Below are 20,004 nucleotides of genomic sequence, written 5' to 3' on the forward strand. Positions count from 1 at the left end.
TTCCGTGACAGTACTTAGGTGTTACTTGCCTCTCCCACCCCCATCTTCTCCCCAGTGTACACTGGAGTCTCCCATAAGCTGCCCGGTATGTGATATCACAAGAAATTGAATGTGGAAGCAGATAGGAGAACCAAAATCTCTTCTGTTAAGCCAGACACTAAAGATATATATGCAAAAATATAAAACAATGCCACTCTTCTCATCAATTTTAATAAAATGTTATTTATGTTAACACGTAATAGGTCTATTTTCTAATAATTTTTTAAATTTCTCAGTTTTAATTTTTAGTATGGTAAATATAGATAGATATAATCCATATTTTAAAAAACTTCTAAAGGGTCCTCAATAATTTTTATGAGTATAAACTTTTTGACACCAAAAAGTTTGAGACCTGACGCTTTAAAGCACATACTCTCTGAAGTAGCTTCCACCTACTCCATTTCTTAAGGACAATACTTGATTGATCATCTCCCATCCCCCACACCCAAGCTGTGTTGCAAAATCCAGAAACGATTTCTCTACTCCAGGCCTCCCTCATATGGGGAAGTGCTCCATATTGTGGGAATTATGTATTAACTTCTCTACAAAGAGCACCCTTCAATGTCATCAACCTATTTGAAACCACTTTCTTCATACCCTCTCTCTCTAAGACATGTATTTTAAATGTTCCTTCTCTCCAGCACAAGTAAATAGGGCTCTGCTTAGTAATGTGTCAACAGAAAACAAGAAAAAAGAAGATGCTTTGATAAGTGAGAAAATAATGATAGAATGTGGTAGAATGTCATATATCTCCTGTCCTGTCATCTTGTACTCTATATATCTTCTGTGTATATTAGACAATGTTACATGTTGAAGGGGTAAATCCATAGAGTATAGTCCAGAATGTCCCAGCTTAGGTCCTTAGAAGATGTGCTCATGATAGCCTACATAACACTCTTGAAATGTTAAATATTTCTACTGAAAATGATTAAAGACTTAAATATAAGACCTGAAAACATAAAACTCCTAAGTGAAAACACAGAGAAAAAGTTCCTCAACATTGGTCATGGAAATAATTTTTTGGATGTGACACCAAAGGCACAAGCAACAAAAGCAAAATAAACAAGTGGGACTACAACAGACCAAAAAGCTTCTGCACAGCAAAAGAAACAATCAACAAATTAAAAAGGCAATCTACAGAGTGGGAGAAAATATTTGCAAATCATATATGTGATAAGGGATTAATATCCAAAATATATAAGAAATTCATTCATTAGAAAAAAAACCTGTTAAAAATGGACAAAGGAACGGAATAGATATTTTCCCAAAGGCCAACAGGTATATGAAAAGACACTCAATGTCACTAATCATCAGGGAAATGCAAATCAAAACCACAATGAAATATCACCTCACACCTGTTAGAATGACTATTAGCAGGAAGACGAGATAATAAGTACTGGCAAAGATGTGGAGAAAAGGGAACCCTTACGCACTGTTGGTAGGAATGTAAATTGGAGCAGCCACTGTAGAAAATAGCATGGAGGTTCCTTAAAAAAGTGAAAATAGGACTTCCATATGATCCAGTAATCCCACTTCTGGGTATATATCCAAAGGAAAGGAAATCAGTATCTCGAAGAGATATCTGCACTTCCATGTTTGATGCAGCATTATTCACAATAGCAAAGATGGAAACAACCTAAATGTCTGTCTATGAATGAATGGATAAATAAGATGTGGTATATATATATGTGTGTGTGTGTGTGTGTGTGTGTGTGTGTGTGTGTGTGTACTGTCTCATAGAAACAGAGAGTAGAACAGTCGATGTTTTCATGTCAGATCTATATGTTTTGCCTCCATTTTCTTTTAGTCCAAACAACAGAACACAATTTTAGTAGTTAGTGAAATTGGTCTGGACCCACTGCTCTCATACTGCAATCACTGTTAAACCTAATCTTTTGCCACAAAAACACTGGGGAAGAATGTACCATATGCACTTGTCAAAATAAATTGTTTTACCTTGCTTTTAAAGACTCAAGGTAAAACAATTCCTTCCAGAAAAATTAAGAAATAAAAACTTGGAAATGTAAAATATGTTGTTAAGTCTTTGCATAAGGATGCTAATAGAGCATAAACATCAGTTTTTCAAATTTTCATTTCAAATGAAAATTTTTAAGAAGGGGAGCGTTAGTAATTTGTTAAAAACTTCCCATTTAAATTAACTCAAGTAAATATAAGGATTTTCCTTCATTTAAAGCCTTTTTTACAAGAACACTTTAAAGCATAATTGGTTTCTCCCCTAAATCTAGTCCCAAGTCACCATTTACAACTGAACATCAAAGATTTCAGAAATGATTTTGAAGCTCTTGCACCTTACTAAGTGCTATTTGCAACCTCAGACTTCTATCATTTTGGACTTTACTTCTGCACAGCAATAAACACACCTCTCCCATTATTCTCTACCTCCATACACTTCTCTTTTCATTTAATATCTAATTTTTCTCATAGTATTCTTACCCATCTTTAAGTATACAAATGACAGAAGATACAGTATAGTACAATACATATAGTATGTGTATAAACATTGTATTTAGCTATAAAATTTTTCCTTTTAAAAACTAAATATTTAATTTTCAGAAAAGATAGAAGTTTGGGGAACAACCTTCTCCAGCTGCCAGTCATGAAAACATAAATTCTAGGTCAATGTTTCCCAAATTTGCCTGACCACTAAGAATCATTTGTGACACTTACCAAAAACACATATTCCTGGGTCCCATCAATGATCTTCTTGAATAAAAATCTCTAGATGAGGGGCCTGGGGGTAAGTGTTTCTAAAAAATATCTTCAGTGATTCTTTTTTTTTTCTGTCCGCACCGCGCAGCTCGTGGGATCTTAGCTCCCTGACCAGCGATCAAACTCGGGCCCACAGCAGTGAAAGCACCAAGTCCTAACCACTGAACCGCTAGGGAATTCCCTGCAACGATTCTTAAGGTCAGTAAAGCTTGGAAAATTGCACAAGGATCCCTCTCATTGAATAACCTTGAAAACTTGGCAATGTTAATGGAAAATATGTTAACAGAATTTCCAATTTCTCCCCTTGCTAAAAACATGTTTACTCACACCTCCTCAATTCATCAAGATCCTAGAGGACTTATGTGACCCCTGAAACCCACAGAAACCTGGAGGAGTTGAAAATAAAATTAATTAAAAAAAAAAAGCGGCTGTTTAACTTCAAAAGAGAGGGTGGGACTAGAAGGGAGAGTCATGAATTTATCTCTATTCCAGTACAAAGCATCGTCTTAGATTCTACAAACTAGACTGGATACTAATCTAGTAAACCATTTGTCATGGTTTTGCTTTGAGTTAGGTTTGAATTGGGCCCGTCTTGATTCTGTGGTGCCACCAGGAATCAAGAGTTTAATATTGCCAAAGATTCTTTAATATTCAAACTGGTTTCCATTTTTTTTCTATGTCACAAAGAGCTATGGCTTGAGTGGGAGAATCCTGGTGTCACTTACACAACCCATCATACCCACTGCTGCAGAATAAGTGTCCTGGAACACCACTTTGTTCATCTCACCCCACTACTATTTAATCACTCTAAAGTGCTTACTGATTTCATGCAAATTCTTCAGCCAAGGGAGTTCCCTGGTGGCGCAGTGGTTGACAGTCCGCCTGCCGATGCAGGGGACATGGGTTCGTGCCCCGGTCCGGGAAGATCCCACGTGCCGCGGCGCGGCTGGGCCCGTGAGCCATGGCCGCTGAGCCTGCGCGTCCGGAGCCTGTTCTCCGCAACAGGAGAGGCCACAGCAGTGGGAGGCCCGCGTACCGCAAAAAAAAAAAAAAAATTCTTCAGCCAAAAAATGACCCCAGGGACTTCCCTGGTGGCACGGTGGTTAAGAATCTGCCTGCCAATGCAGGGGATACGGGTTCGAGCTCTGGTCTGGGAAGATCCCACATGCTGCGGAACACCTAAGCCTGTGAGCCACAACTATTGAGCCTCGCTCTAGAGCCCGCGAGCCACAACTACGGAGCCCGCGCGCCACAACTGCTGAAGCCCACAAGCCTAGAGCCCGTGCTCTGCAACAAGAGAAGCCACCGCAATGAGAAGCCCGTGCACCGCAAGGAAGAGTAGCTTCTGCTTGCCACAACTAGAGAAAGCACGTGCGTAGCAATGAAGACCCAAAGCAGCCAAAAATAAACTTATGAAAATAAAATTTTAAATAAGTTAAAAAAAATGACCCCAACTTGCCTTCTCAATCCTAGTTCCCACCACTCTAATCTACATGCCCTGTGCTCCAAACAACAGGGCTGCCCACTGCTCCTTACACAAGCCCTTTACTCTTCTATCTCTATGCCTTTGCTAATACTGCTGCCACTATCAGACATGCCTATCCTCACCCATCTCCAGCTATCAAAACCCTACCCATTGTTCAAGACCCTTCTCAGATGCCACTTTGACTATTAATCTTCTCCTGATCCCTAGAGCAAGACAGAAGCACAAACTCCTATAACATGTCACCACCACATCCTGCCACAACATTTTGTTTATATCTTTCTCAGGGCACTTTGATATCTAATAATAATAGCTAACATCTATGATGTACTATTTATCAGGAACTTTTAAAAGTATTTTCCTATATTAACTCTCTTAATATTCATCATAACCCTAGGAGGATCATCCCATTTTATAGCTGAAGAAACATAGTTATGTGGAGGTTAAATGACTGTGTCATCTAACTTACGAAGACAGCAAGGTTTGTCCACCCAAGCAGTCTGTCTCCAGAAGCTACACTCTTAATTATGTGTTATACTGCCTCTCCCTGCACATTATTTATTTAGATGAAGGCCCTTAAGATCAGGCCCTGAGTCTAAGCATTTTTGTATTCTCCTATCACCAAGCAGTGTCTTTGCAGAGACAGCTGATAAATAAATAAGGAATTGGCTTCCAATGGCCTGCTATTCCTTACCCATCCAATATGTCTACTTCTGTTTTTCTATCACAACCCCTCCTATCTAGTCAAGTCACACTCTGTTCCACTCTCTTCATTATCCCACACCAGGATTTAGACTCTTACTATTTTAACTGACATTTAGGCAAGGACTACTGTGAAGCAGGCATTGGGTACAGGTGTAAGTGAAACAAGGATAAATAAGCCATGGCTCCTGCGTTTAAAAAGCACAGTATTAAACTACAGAGTGAGAAACGAAGGCTATTTGGGGAAATAGAGGAAGTCATTCAAAGATAGCTTTTTGGAGAAAATGAAGCCTGAGTTTGTCTTAAAGGCTGAAAAAAAAGGGTCACATGAAGAGGGTGGCTAAGAGTCTAAAGCAGCATTCTAGGCAGCAGAAGCAAACACAGAGCTCTCCAACATTTCCAATAATTTTGTGTGACTGGAATTAAGGTGTCAGGGGTTCAGTGGTGGGTAAAGAGGTCACAATCACCAATTTACTAAGTGATGCTAGGATTTTCCCTCCAGAAAGCAACAGGCTTCCCTTTAATAGATTTTAGGTAGGGGAATAATGATGAGCGATTTATTTAGAGAGATCACTCAGCACTACAGAGGATGGTTTGGAAGGTGGAGAAAATGGAATCAGGGAGGTGGATTATCAAACTGATGAGATCGGAACAGGTGATTGAAGTTGTGAAAGCCTCTCAAGACCCCCCCTATATGGAAAGACCTCTCTGATTACATTAGTTTCCAAGGTCACCCTCCCACTCTACCTCCGCCCAAATTCCTGCAGCACTAGTGAAATCTTCGGCCCAAATGTTGGCACTTAATTGTCTTTTATTTTATTCCCTATTTGTTTCCTGTACATTACTCGAGTCTCCCTAATTAAAACAGTACAATAAACGTTTACATAATTGAGATGGCTCGTGACGTCGTCCAAGGCCCCGTAACGCGCTCTGTGTTACCCAGCGCCCCCACCGCCCCGCTCCCACACGCCGGCTCAGCCCTCGGCCGCGGGGCGCAGTCAGGACCCGTCTGCTGTGCAGTCCGGAGGGTTGACGGAGTCATTTATTTCACCCTCTGATCTAACTATCGTCTCCTCCCGAGACCTAGCAGGCGGCTCTCTCCAGAGTGGCTCAAGACGCCGAGCACGGCCGTGAGACCCGCCACATTCACCAGAAGGCGCGTCTCCCCAGTTGACTCGCTTAGAAAGGCCCTAAGGTTCCCGTTCTCAGGACGGAGCAAATGAACGCTGGTATATTTAGGCCCTCTGAGGTCGCCGTAGCCCCAGCCTGTCAACAGGAAGTAGAATTCTATTTGGGACTCATTCGGGAGAGAAAGGCCAGGGATTCGGGGGGGAAACACACCCACTCCGCTGCTGCGTAAGTTCTCGGGGAGTTTGGACTCCATCCCCACTCTTGTGCCTCCCTCGCCCGCTTCTGTCCCGGTTCACGTATCTTGCCCTGAGCCAGCTCCCTGTCTTAATACAGAAGCGTCACCGCGACCATGGCCGAATACTCCTACGTGAAGCCCACCAAACTCGTGCTCAAGGGAACCAAGGCAAAGAGGTAAACCGCGAGTTTGTGCGAGAGAATCTGCCCCTCTTTTCCGACAACCCTCCACTCTCCTCTCCCTGCGGCTAGGCTGTGGAAGCCGCCGGGAGCTGTCATTCAGGCTCCCAGCCCTTGGGCCTCGCCTCCTGCCGAGATGGACTCAGTTCCCGGCGCCGCTGCGGAGACGCACCGCCAGAGTCTCGCCCTAGCTGGGCGGACCGATAGCCCAGGAGCCACAAGTTCGGGTCCCTTGATGAACCCCCGCCTCCCAGATCTATGCTTGGTGGGTCTGTATTAGTGTGATAGTGTAGGTTATAACAGTAGATTCCTTTATTAGGAATAATTATTTTCAACATTGTCTCCCTCCCACCTAGAAAAAATTAGGTTTTAATACAATATGTAGATGTGGATTTTGAAAAGGATATGGGTTTGAACATGGACTCCACTAATTACTAATTTTGTGATTTGTGGCAAGTACGTTAATATCTTTGAGCTTCCATTTATTCGTTTATTGGGAGAGATTAATGATACTCTAAAAGGATTATTATGAGGATTAAGTGAGATAATATGTACAGTAAGTAACCAGAGCCAAATACAAGGAAGAAGTTATAGTGGTGATTTATGAGTATTAGATTTTTAGGAAAAGATTTCTGCCCACTCATACCTCCACCTCGTTTTTAACTGCTATATTTGCTCGGGGTTGATTATTCACAAAAATGTTGAGCATTTCATCCTGGTCTGATAGAGTTTTAGGTACGTTTATGAGAGATGGAAAGAAAGTGTCAAGGAGCAAACTGAAGCCACTGCACTTGAGAACTCTGCCTAGGGGTCTGGCATCAAGAATTTATCCTGAATACATGTGAAACTGTTACTGTCTGAATTCATAGGAGGGAGGGGAGAGTTAGCTTCTGAAAGCTTATTTTGTGATGAAAATACAAACAAGTGTGTCTTATAATCATTATAACTATCAATATAATTAACACATACATAGCACTTCCTGTGTGCCAAGAACTATTCTAAGTACTACATATTAACTTTTTTTTAAAGTCACTCTGGGTTTTCTTTTAATTATTGAGATATAATACATATACTATAAAATTCACCCTTTTAAAGTAGAATTCAGTGCCTTTTAGGATATTCACAAGGTTCACCACTGTCAAGTTGCTGAACATTTTCATCATCTCAAAAAGAAACCCCACAATCATTAGCAGTCACTCCCCATTCTGCTCATCCCCTAATCCCAGGCAACCACTAATCCACTTGTCTGTATCAGTTTGCCTCTTCTAAATATTTCATATAAATGGAATCATACAATATGTGGCCTTTTGTACCTGGCTTCTTTTCCTTAGGATAACATTCTCAAGGTTCATCTATGTTATATTAGTACTCATTCCTTTTATGGCTGAGTAATATTCCATTGTATGGATACAACACATTTTGTTTATCCATTCATCAGTTCATGGACATTTGGGTTTCCACTTTTTGGCACTTGTGAATGATGCTGCTATGAATATTCTTAATACAAGCTTCTGTACAGACATATGTTTTCTTTTCTCTTGGTGTATACCTAGGAGTAGAATTAAGTCCTATGGTACATCTGGCGTTTAACTTTTTGAGAACTCCAAACTCTTTTCTAAAGTGGCTGCACCATTTTACATTTTCATGAGCAATGTATGAAGATACGCATTTTCTTAATCCTCACAACAGCCTTAAGAGTTGGGTTAAATTATTATCCTTACTGTGTAGATGGGGAAACTGACTTACAGAGAGATTAAGTAAATTTTCCAAAAATCACAGAGCTAAGAAATGACAGAATCAGGCTTTAAAAGGCAGTCTGGCTCCAGAGTCTGTTCTCTTAACTGTAAAACAGTATGTACAGGATCAGAAGTGACTTCTCAGGATTAGAAGTAAGAGGGCATATCAATGTATATCGTTGTAAATCAATAATATATATATCAATGCACATCTTAAAAGAGTCTTCTAAGATTCCATCATATGACAGTAGGCAAATCAATATATTTAAACTCATCTATATAAATTATCTCCTTTAGTAAGAAGAAAAAGAGCAAAGAGAAGAAGAGAAAAAGAGAAGAAGATGAAGAAATTCAACTTGATATTGTTGGTGAGTCAGTTTTGTATACCTTATTCTGAGAAAAGTTAACATTGGTTGAGATCCCTTTAAAATTATTTTCCTAGTAGGGATAAGTAGTAAAAAGGAAGTAGAAGGAATTTATGACCGACTCATATTTGTCTTAAAGTGCTCAAATATTACTTATAGTTATAGATTGCTTTTATGCTGTAGCACAGTAGATGTCATTGCTGAGGCCTTTTCTTCATCATCAGGAGAAAGCACAGGAGAAAGGAAACATGGTTCTCTGAATCATTACACTGCTTAATAACCCAGAGATTCTGATATATCATTTTAAAAAAGGCCTAATATAGATAAATATTATTTTTTATTTTTTTTTGTGGTACGCAGGCCTCTCACTGTCGTGGCCTCTCTCATTGCGGAGCACAGGCTCCGGACGCGCAGGCTCAGCGGCCATGGCTCACAGGCCCAGCCGCTCTGCGGCATGTGGGAACCTCCTGGACCGGGGCATGAACCCGTGTCCCCTGCATCGGCAGGCGGACTCTCAACCACTGTGCCACCAGGGAAGCCCAATAAATATTATTTAACCAAATACATTTTACAAATTATTTTCTCTTTCTCTCTTTTCTTTTCATATTGATATCCAGTTGTCCCAGCATCATTGATGAATAGACTTTCCTTTCACCATTAAAGTGCTTTGGTATCTTTGTCAAAAATCAATTGACTTTATATGTGTTAAGTCTATTTCTGGACTCTGTTCCATCGATTCGTCTACTGTTCTAGTGATATATTTGTCTTGATTACTGTCATTTCATAAAGTCTTGAAATTAGGTTGTGTGAATCTCCCAACTTTATACTTCTTCTTTATACTTCTATACTTCTTTATACTCTTCTAGATCCTTTGCGTGTCCATATAAATTTTACAATTTATTATTTTCTACCATAAATCCTGTTGGATTTTCCTGGAGAATTATATTGAATCTAGGTCATTTGGGGAGAATCAACATTAAGTGTACTTGGTCAAAATGGCACAGAACATATAAAATACAAATAATTTAAAATCATTAACTATTACATTTTTAAGAAAGTTTTAATGACCATAGGATGCTGATAATGATTCTGAGTAAAGCATTTTTTTTTTACTGAAAACAATTATAGCTATAAGTCAGAAATAAATTATGTAAAGCTCTCACTAAATTATTTTAATTGTGGTAAAATATACATAACAAAATGTATCGCTTTCGCCATTTTTAGGTGTACAATTCAGTGTCATTAAGTACATTCACATTGTTATACAGCCATCACCACCATCCATCTCCAGAATTTTTTTCATCTTGCAAAAGTGAAACTTTGCACCCATTAAATTATAAATGCCCATTCCTTACTCCCCCCTAGTCCCTGGCAACCTCCATTCTATTTTCTGTCTATTTTCTGTCTCTATGAATTCAACTACTCTAAGTACCTCAGAAGGGTGGAATCATACAGTATTTGTCCTTTTATGACTGTCTTACTTTGCATAATGTCTTCAGGGTTCATCCATGTTGTAGCATGTGTCAGAATTGCCTTCCTTTTTAAGGCTGAATAATATTCCTTTGTATGTATATACCATATTTGTTTATCCATTCATCTATCAATGAAAACATGGGTTGCTTCTACCTTTTGCCTGTGAACATGGTTGTATAGATATCTCTTCAAGACTCTGCTTTCATTTCTTCTTGGTATAGACCCAGAAGTGGAATTGCTGGATCATATACAGTAATTCTATTTGAAATTTTGTGAGAAACCACCATACCATCTTACATTCCCACCAGCAGTGCACAAGAGTTCCAGTTTCTCCACATCCTCATGAACACTTGTTATTTTCTGTTTTTTTTGATAATAGCCATCCTAATGGGTATGAAGTGGTATCCCATTATGGTTTTGGTTTGCATTTTCCTGATGATTAGTAATGTTGAGCATCTTTTCATGTGGTTATTGGCCATCTGCATATCTTCTTTGGAGAAATGCCTATTCAAGTCCTTTGCCCATCATTTGAATTGGGTTGCTTTTCTTGTGGTTGCTGAGCTTTAAGAGTTCTCTACATATCCTGGATATTTATTCCTTATCAAATATGTGATGTACAAATATTTTCTGGTTGTCTTTTTACTCCTATTGATAGTGTCCTTTGCACAAAAATTTTTCATTTTGATGAAGTCCAGTTTGTCTGTTTATTCTTTTGTTGTTTGTACCTTTAATGTCATATCCAAGAAATCATTGCCAAATCCAGTGGCATGAGACTTCTCCCATATGCTTTCTTCTTAGAGTTTTATCTTGATAGTTTCAGCTCTTACATGTAGGTCTTTGATGCATTTTGAGTTAGTATGTGTATATGATATTAGGTAAGGTCCAGCTTCATTTAAGCTAACCTTTTACTAATTTTTTTATTAGTTATGAAGAGCCTGACCTGTTTAGCTGAATAGATAATTTTGTACAGTGTGATTAACTCAATTTTAAAAATGTTTTATCATGGAAAATTTTCAAACTAATACATAAGTAGAGAAAAGAATGTAATGAATCTTCCATGAATATAATGAATCACTGAGCTTTAGTAATAATCAATATTTTAACAGTCTTGTTTCATTTACACACATGCCCACTGTGAGATAATCTCTCATGCATACATTTTTTTGGAGAATTTTAAAATAAATAACAGATACTAAGTCATTATACATATACACATAAATGTGCATTTCTTACAAGATCAGTCTCTCTCTTTCTCTCTTCCTTCTGTTTTGCTCTTTCTTTTAATACATAACACTATCTCATTATCAGACCCAACAAAAATTGGATACAATTTAGGTTTGTACTCAACAGTGAAAAGCTTTTCCTCTAGATCAAGAACAAGACAAGGATGCCCACACTTGCCACTTTTATTCAACATAGTATTGGAAGTCCTACGGAGCAATTAGGCAAGAAAAAGAAATCCAAATCAGAAAGGAAGAAGTAAAAATGTCACTATTTGCAGATGACAGGATATTATATATAGAAAACCCTAAAGACTCCACCAAAAAACTGTTAGAACCTGATCAACGAATTCAGTAAAGTTGCAGAATACAAAATTAATATACAAAAATTTGTTGCATTTACTATACATTAATAATGAACTATCAGAAAGCGAAATTCACAGTCCCATTTACAACTGCATCAAAAAGAATAAAATACCTAGGAATAAATTTACAAAGGAGGTGAAAGACCTGTACACTGAAAACTATAAGACATATAATGACAGAAAATTGAAGAAGACATGTAGAAAAAATATTCCATGGTCATGGATTGGAAGAATTAATATTGTTAAAATGTCTAAACTACCCCAAAGCAATCTACCAGATTCGTGAAAATTCCTATCAAAATTCCAGTGGCATTTTCACAGGAAGTAGAACAACAGTCCTAAAATTTATATGTACCACAAAAGACCCCAAATAAAGCGATATAGAGAAAGAAGAACAAGGCTGGTGGTATCACACTTCCTGATTTCAAAGTATATTATAAAGTTAAAGTAATCAAAACAGTATGGTACTGACATAAAAACAAACACATAGATCAATGAAGCCAGATAGAGAGCCCAGAAATAAACCCATGCATATTCCAGGAATATACAATGAGGAAAGGACAGTCTTTTCAATAAATGATGTTGGGAAAACTGGACTGCTATCTTGTACCATACACAAAAATTAACTCAAAATGAATTAAATGTTTAAATGTAAGACCTGAAACCATAAAACTCCTAGAAGGAAAATATACGTAATAAGCTCCCTGACCTCAGTCTTAGCAATTGTAATTATAATCTGGAGGGATACATAAGAAACAAGTTGCAGTAGTCATTGCCTCTGGAAACCAGTCATGGATGACTGGAGGCTGATATGAGAGAGTCTGTTCTCTGTATATCATTTTGTGCCTTCATGTGTACTGCTATTTTACATTTTAAAAGAACCTAAATCTTGACTGTGGTGGTAGTAACCTAGATCTACATACCTGCATAGAAACATACAAGTGAGTGTGTGTAAAAGTGATGAAATCTGAATAAGTTTCATGGATTGTATCAGTTTCATGGATTTGGTTTTGATACTGACTATAGTTATGCAAGATGTTAGCCATTGGGAAAAAGTGATTAAAAGGTATATGAGATCTCCCTGTATTATTCTTACAACTACAAAATAAAAATTTTAAATATGTTATAATGACAACAGCAACAAGTAAGAACCTTCTGTCAAATCCAGAACATAAATTTAAATTACTGATTTTATTTTTTAGGAATCTGGTGGACAGTAACAAACTTTGGTGAGATTTCAGGAACCATAGCGATTGAAATGGATAAAGGAACCTACATACATGCACTTGACAATGGACTTTTTACACTGGGAGCTCCACATAAAGAAGGTTTGTGTCTGGTAGAAGCAATGGAAGGGAAAAGGGTACAGTATATATTTTATAACATTCATTCACTTAGGCCAAATTCTAACAAATCTCGAATATATTCCAAAGGAATGAATCCATTGATTTGACTCTTCCATTTTTTTTCCTTCTTCACTATTTACCAGTTATTGGCAACTCCCTCTTTCCAGTATAAGCATTTGAAAACATTCTGTATAGTTCCAGAAGAGTATCCATGGGAATCAAAAACAATATGAATAATTGAAATAATAAATAGAAAGAAAAAGAAAACCTGGTTGAGTCAAAGGTTTGAATTCCTTTATTCTTTAGACCTTTTGCCAAAACTAATCTGGAGCATTAAATAACTGTTAATAATTTAAAGTTTTCTCATTCCTTTTAGCCTATGGGAAGAAGCACTAATGAGATACGAAGAAATTAGAAGATTAAAAAGCAGTAGCTTTTTGTGTGAATGGCCATCCCTTGAATAAATTAAAGCATTTAGCTTTTTAAATATTAAGTGCTTATTTGTCTATGTGCTGACTGCATTTTAAAATACAAAGAGATAGTATCTTGGAAGTGACTAAATAAGCATCATGCTGACCTATCTTGTTAAGTATGTAAAACTAAACATGAGTTATATAGAAGATAAAGTAACTCTTGATACTATGAATACTGTATTATAATTACATCATAATATAATATTCTTATGTTTGTTTTTAAAAGAGCTACTTCTTTCAAGCTAAAGAGTATCTTTATATATATATTTATAAGAAATGTCAAATTTATTTCAAATTGTTTTTTCTCCTGTAGTTGATGAGGGTCCTAGTCCTCCAGAGCAGTTTACAGCTGTCAAATTGTCTGATTCCAGGTAAGCTTGAGTTGAACTATAATTAATACACTGTAATACAATATAATACATTGTAATGGAATATTATATATCTATTAAAAGTAGTGTTTTTGAAGAATAATGAATTTGGAAAATGTTTGCTATATAAGGTATTATATAATACTTGTATTAAGAAAGTAGAATATTAAATTGTATACATAGAACTACATTGTCCAATACGGTAGCCACTAGCCACACATGGCTTTTGAACATTTGGACTGTGGTTAGTCTTGAATTTTTATACACACACATACTATTTTTATGTTCCATATTTAATTTCCTTTCTCTCCGTTTTTAACATTGATCTATTTTATTGATCTGAAGAATTGCCCTGAAATCTGGCTATGGAAAATACCTAGGTATAAATTCAGATGGACTTGTTGTTGGGCGTTCAGATGCAATTGGACCAAGAGAACAATGGGAACCAGTCTTTCAAGATGTAAGTACTCTTATTGTTTATAAAAGTTCCTTGTCAGTGAATGGGAAAGTCTCTAACATTCATTGAGAACATATGTTAAAAAAAACCGAAAAAAATACACTGCAATAATGCATTAAATTTTTTAAAACCAACATGAATTCATAACCTTAAAAAGAGCTCAAAAAATAGTGCAACACAGGGGAAAAAAAAATCAACAAAGTGAAAAGACAAGCTATGGATTGGGAAAAGTATTTGCAAACCATATATCTGACAAGGTGTTAATGTCCAAATTATATAAGAAACTCATTCAATAGCAAAAGAAAGAAAAATTTAAAAATGGGCAAAGAAACTGAATAGATATTTTTCATTATATCAACAGAAAACACCAACATATGATAAGGCCAGGATGATAAGTCATATACTACCAGTTATACAGAATTTGAGGATGTTCATTTCACTTTATTTTGGGGAAAAACACTAAGTTTTAAAATTTTAAATTTAAATGAAAGAAAGACTTAGAAGTCCCTGATGTAACAAGTAAAACTTTGTTACAGAAAGGTACTCAGCAGAAAGATCAGCAGCACAGATTTAAATCACCTTAGACTATACAGCCACATCCAAGCTTACCAAAAGTCATCCAGGTGACAGAAAACCCAGCCCTTACCACCTCAAATAAGAAATTAAGTCAAATCCATGTTATTAGCACTTTTGTAACTGGATATGATAGAAGATTTAATTCTTCCTACACCCAGAAGTCCCTCAGACATTGATTCTTAAAGTTCTGAGCAATAAATTCAAAGGCATCGAAGGCTAGCTTTTATGAGATATATTTTCTCTGCATTTTTTTAAATTTTATTGAAGTATAGTTGATTATACTTCAATCAACTATGATATGTTTTTATATTTTCTAATTATGGAGAAAAATTTAAAACACTACTATTATAATTTTTTTTGTCTTTAAAGCTAACTTTTTAAAACACTAAATCAGTTATATCCTCAATAAATCTCTGAAGCCAAGGGAAATAATTCTATTCCATACAGTTCGAATTTAGTCCTACTAATAGAATATACTAAAAATATTTAATGTGGTTATCTTTGAGTAGTAAGATTATAGGTGATTTTGGTTTTCTTTTCTGTATTTTTTTTATTTTTCCAGGTTTTCTTCACATTATTTTTCCTGATTACTTTTAGACATGGGAAAAATTCAATTTAGTCTCAAGACTTAAGAATTTTTTTCACAGGTATTCTCATAACTTATTTCTTATTATTTTGTTCATTTAGGGGAAAATGGCTTTACTGGCCTCAAATAGCTGCTTTATTAGATGCAATGAAGCAGGTGATATAGAAGCAAAAAGTAAAACGGCAGGAGAAGAAGAAATGATAAAGGTAATCCTGAGACTTTTCTATAGACTAATACATGTCACATGTATGATGTGACTGCTTCTCTTTAAAATGTTGTAATCTGATCCAGATTCGCTGTGTGTAATGCATTAGTTAGGGCCAGAGTGGAAGGCTTAAAGAAACGAGGGAAAAAAGCCTTTTCTAAGGTGGCTTTAATCCTTATAAATAAAGCATAAAAATCCATGTTATATTTTCTCTACTAACAGCATAATTTAAACACATCTATCAAGTATCTGCATATGTTTTGTTTTAAATTCTGTGTCATATATTTGATGTTATTTTTAAAATGTTCTCGATTTTCATAATCCTCAGTTTTACAGTCTTACAGTATTCTTTTTACCTTGAAAAATATCACTAATCTTTTTAAACAAGAATGTTAATACCAGTAACTCTTCATTTCATTATTTGGAGTTGACTGATGGAGAAAAAAATACCATTCTAGACAGCTCAGGAATTAGAAGTTTCGGTCTATCTTCCATAATTTTCTCAAAAGCCAAAATCCCAAAAATTTAAATCTAAAACCTAGATATTCTTGTTGTATTTTAAAAAGTATTAGTCATAATATTTTTCAATTATATAAACAAAACTACAGCAAGTAGCTGCAGGTACTCTGCTGAGTGAGGCACATGCATAGTTGTCTTTTATCTTCATAGTATTCCTGTGAGGTTATCTTAACTTTACAGAGGAGGAAACAACCTTTGACCTTCCCTACATCCTCACTGTTTTGATCAGTCACTTCATGAAGTCACACAGATAAAGTGGAGACAGGATGTGTACCCAGGCCCAACTGACTCTAGAAATTACGTTCCACACCACACTGCTTCTCAGGAAGCAGTCATTAGAAAAATGCTGGTGGATTTCTGACTCACCTATTTTTAATTTTATTTATATTTAATTTTATTGTATCGTGCTTGAATTGTTTTTCATCTGGATTACATTATAAAAGTATGATTATTGAAGACAAGCAGTACAAATGTATGTCCAGTATTTTGCACATCTACAGAAATAAAAAAACACTGTGCTATATTTATCAGTAATTACAACCGTTTTTATATGAAGTACCTGTCAGGTATCCCTGGGTCTGTCTGGTTAGTCAGGTACCTGAAAGCTCTGAGCAATGATAATCCAGGACTCTTTCCACCTTGCCTTTTACGTTGCAGGCTCTGCTAGTCTGTGTCAGCATCCACCTTTATAGCCTAGCCTTATCTACCAGAACACATTCCCTCCTGCCAAAAGCAGTATTGTGTCACAGACCTGGCCCAGAATTTCCCCAGGTCTTCTAGGACTCCTCCAGCCAAAACCGTCACACACATATTATTTGCACATGCCTACTGCTCACCAGTTTCTAAGCAATCTTGGAATTGTGCTGTAAGGCACAGAGATCCCTTTCCAATGTGGGTCCTTTGGGTTGCAAATTGCCAGTTTCATGGCCCTGAATTCTGTCCTCTTCTTACCCCCCTCAGTTGATCCTAATTGCTATATCTGTATCAGTTAATTTATGGAATGTGATAGTAAGTATCTGTCAAAACTGATGAAAGTATAAGGAGTATTTAAAAGGGATAGATTCCAATTAGATGAAAACAAATTGTGTTATGTTAAAAGTTTTAATGTGTTGGTAATATCCTATGCATAGTAAAATAGCTACTATCTTAAACTTCCAGTGTTATAAAATGAACACTAAATAGCAGGATAATTTGATCCTACTGTATTTACTTTTGCAGCCAAAATTAAATTAGTTAAATGATTGCCTAATTGGCTTAGTGGGATCTGATCTGTAAAATGCTTTTCAAATAAGTTTCTCTTCAGTGTTTCTGATGTAAGGGCTCTAAAGAAACATATAATAGCAATTATTTAGATAAATTGTATATATAAATAAAAACACATATCTAGAATCTGTCTTTTTCTGAATCTAATTGCTAAGTTAACTGTTTTCTTCTTTTGCATAAGAAATCACCTAGAATGTTCTTCTGTAATAAGTAAGGTGGAGCAGGGGGAAGATAAATGTGTAACCTGTTGGGTTCTCATCTCCAATATCCAGATTAGATCCTGTGCTGAAAGAGAAACTAAGAAAAAAGATGATATTCCAGAAGAAGACAAAGGAAATGTTAAACAGTGTGAAATCAATTATGTGTAGGTATATTTTTTCCTTTTAGAACTGTAGATTTGGCAGTGAGATGCTTCTCAAGGCACCTAAGATAAAATAACCTGAAGGACAAGCAGAGACAACATAATGTAGACTCTAGGACAGAGCACTAAACTGAATGCTTCTCTTAAGGCTTCAGTTTTTGTAATTATCATCCTGCTAGCTTTCAATGCTCAAATCACTTGAGTTAATCTATTCTCCCTACTCTATAGAGTGTCTGTCATTGTCAGTACATAATGCCAACCAGATGCTGCCAGGACACAGGAGACTCCAGGCAGTATTCCAAATCTTGAATTTGTAGAGCTATCCAAACAACTGCCTCTTTGATGGTGGGGTACTAAAGTCATTTTTGTTGTTGAAAAGTTGTATATTATTTAAGAAAAACAGTTTTTTTTAAATAAACAAAAAACTTTTAAAAATATTTTAAGCTCATCAGTAAACATGTATAATCAAAGTTTGAGATATTTTTCAAGAAAGATATTTTCTTAACAGAAAGAAATTCCAGAGCTTCCAAGACCACAAACTTAAAATAAGTAAAGAAGACAGTAAAATTCTTAAAAAGGCCCGGAAAGATGGATTTTTGCATGAAACACTTCTGGACAGGTAGGCATATTTTTAATCATTTCCAACTATTTTCAGTAGCCAATAGAAGTAGTGTATATAAACCCATGTTCTTTTTTGATTACTGTAATTTTCAAATTTTTGTCTTTAATTTTTGAATGTGGTGGTATTACCTTAAAAGGACATCATAAGTCTGGGAAAAGATCACCAAGAAAGAATATCTGGAAATAGCCAGATTCCAAGTGCTTATATATTTTATTGCAAGAAATTCAGGTCTGACTGAAACTGTTTCATAAATTTATTTACCATCAAGTTTTTATAACTATTAGAACCAGGGCTAGAAAGAAATTCTTTGACTAATTTCAAAATTCAGTGAGCTCTGTTATAGTACAGCTTTCCAAAAATGAGATAAAAATCAGTTTAAAAATTTCTAAGTGTAAAATTGAATAACAAAATTGAAGCACTTTTATTAAGTTGAATTCAGATGTGTGCAGGATATTTAACATTACTAATGTTAAGTTATTAATGTTTATTTATTAGTATTCCTATTTAGGTAAGTAGTGTCCTAGATTTACAACATTTAAAAAATGCTTAGGGCTTCCCTGGTGGCGCAGTGGTTGAGAGTCCACCTGCCGATGCAGGGGACACGGGTTCGCGCCCCAGTTCGGGAGGATCCCACATGCTGCAGAGTGGCTGGGCCCATAAGCCATGGCCGCTGGGCCTGCGCGTCCGGAGCCTGTGCTCCGTAACGGGAGAGGCCACAACAGTGACAGGCCCGCGTATCACAAAAAAAAGAAAAAAAAAAGAGTAAGGCTTGTGTCCTCTAACTTTTATCACTTATGAAAATACAACAATGCCACCTTGTTAAATAGAAGCTTAGGCCATTCTTAAATTCAGAGGCAATTAAAATCGCTGTTATGGATTTAAAAAGCCCTTAAGCAACATGAGTTAAAGATCAGGAAAAGATTTTTTTTGTAAGAATAAAATCCATGTAGTATGAAACATAAAATTGAAAAGTAAAATTTTAATTAAACTATTTTAATATAGGCAGTGTGGTAATATAATAACCAAAATTGAGAGCCCAATTTCTGAGCATGAGTTTATGTTTAGTAGCAGTTGGCTATATATGACATGTTTCTACATAATTTTTATTATTTGTTTTTGTTTAAACAGGAGAGCAAAATTGAAAGCTGATAGATATTGCAAATGACCAGGATTTTTGTTTCTGTCGTCTTTTTTCCTGAATAAAAAAAATCAGTGGAAGTGTTTTAACAGAATTATTGGGCTGTTATGGAATTACTGCTGAACCAGTTGCTAGATTTAACCAAGATTAATCAAGTTTAATTGAGATTCTCCATGGATGTACTTTTTTACTCAACTGGTGTTTCACATGGAAATGAAACTTAGAGTACACACTTAAAGTACCACAGAATTCTCTTCTTTTCTGGATTTCCTGTCATAAAGCATGAAGTGCTACTCTGTGAAACTGATGCTTCTTGTGCAGCTTGTGGAAGCTGTCTTATTGCTTTATAGTCTTACTTTGCATTTCTTAGTACAATAGATGCCTAATCAGTACCTTTAAACGGAAATTAGAAACTCCCAATCCAATCAGTCA

General features: G+C 36.2%; 1 protein-coding gene and 1 long non-coding RNA gene across 2 annotated transcripts in view; one reads left to right on the forward strand and one right to left on the reverse strand.

Moving 5' to 3' along the window:
- The window catches only part of LOC116746722, a 103,308-nt gene that overhangs the window by 66,854 nt on the left and 16,450 nt on the right, over positions 1 to 20,004 (reverse strand). The gene's annotated exons all lie outside the window — the stretch shown is intronic.
- FRG1 (FSHD region gene 1) lies at positions 6,163 to 19,666 on the forward strand. The gene is made up of 10 exons (XM_032618342.1): positions 6,163 to 6,310; positions 6,419 to 6,496; positions 8,533 to 8,603; positions 12,861 to 12,986; positions 13,791 to 13,848; positions 14,191 to 14,305; positions 15,566 to 15,670; positions 17,724 to 17,815; positions 18,321 to 18,431; positions 19,563 to 19,666. The coding sequence occupies exons 1-10, from the start codon at positions 6,174 to 6,176 to the stop codon at positions 19,597 to 19,599; spliced, it is 930 nt and encodes a 309-aa protein (XP_032474233.1). The 5' UTR covers positions 6,163 to 6,173; the 3' UTR covers positions 19,600 to 19,666.

The sequence above is a fragment of the Phocoena sinus genome, chromosome 21, assembly GCF_008692025.1.
Source record: "Phocoena sinus isolate mPhoSin1 chromosome 21, mPhoSin1.pri, whole genome shotgun sequence".
Lineage (NCBI taxonomy): Eukaryota > Metazoa > Chordata > Mammalia > Artiodactyla > Phocoenidae > Phocoena > Phocoena sinus.

Bases quoted from the DNA above. Each gene is read 5' to 3' on its own strand.
- FRG1 (XM_032618342.1), top strand. From the start codon at position 6,174: ATGAACGCTGGTATATTTAGGCCCTCTGAGGTCGCCGTAGCCCCAGCC. The intron at 6,497-8,532 runs GTAAACCGCGAG...TATCTCCTTTAG, and splicing joins AAGGGAACCAAGGCAAAGAG to TAAGAAGAAAAAGAGCAAAG. The intron at 13,849-14,190 runs GTAAGCTTGAGT...ATTGATCTGAAG, and splicing joins GTCAAATTGTCTGATTCCAG to AATTGCCCTGAAATCTGGCT.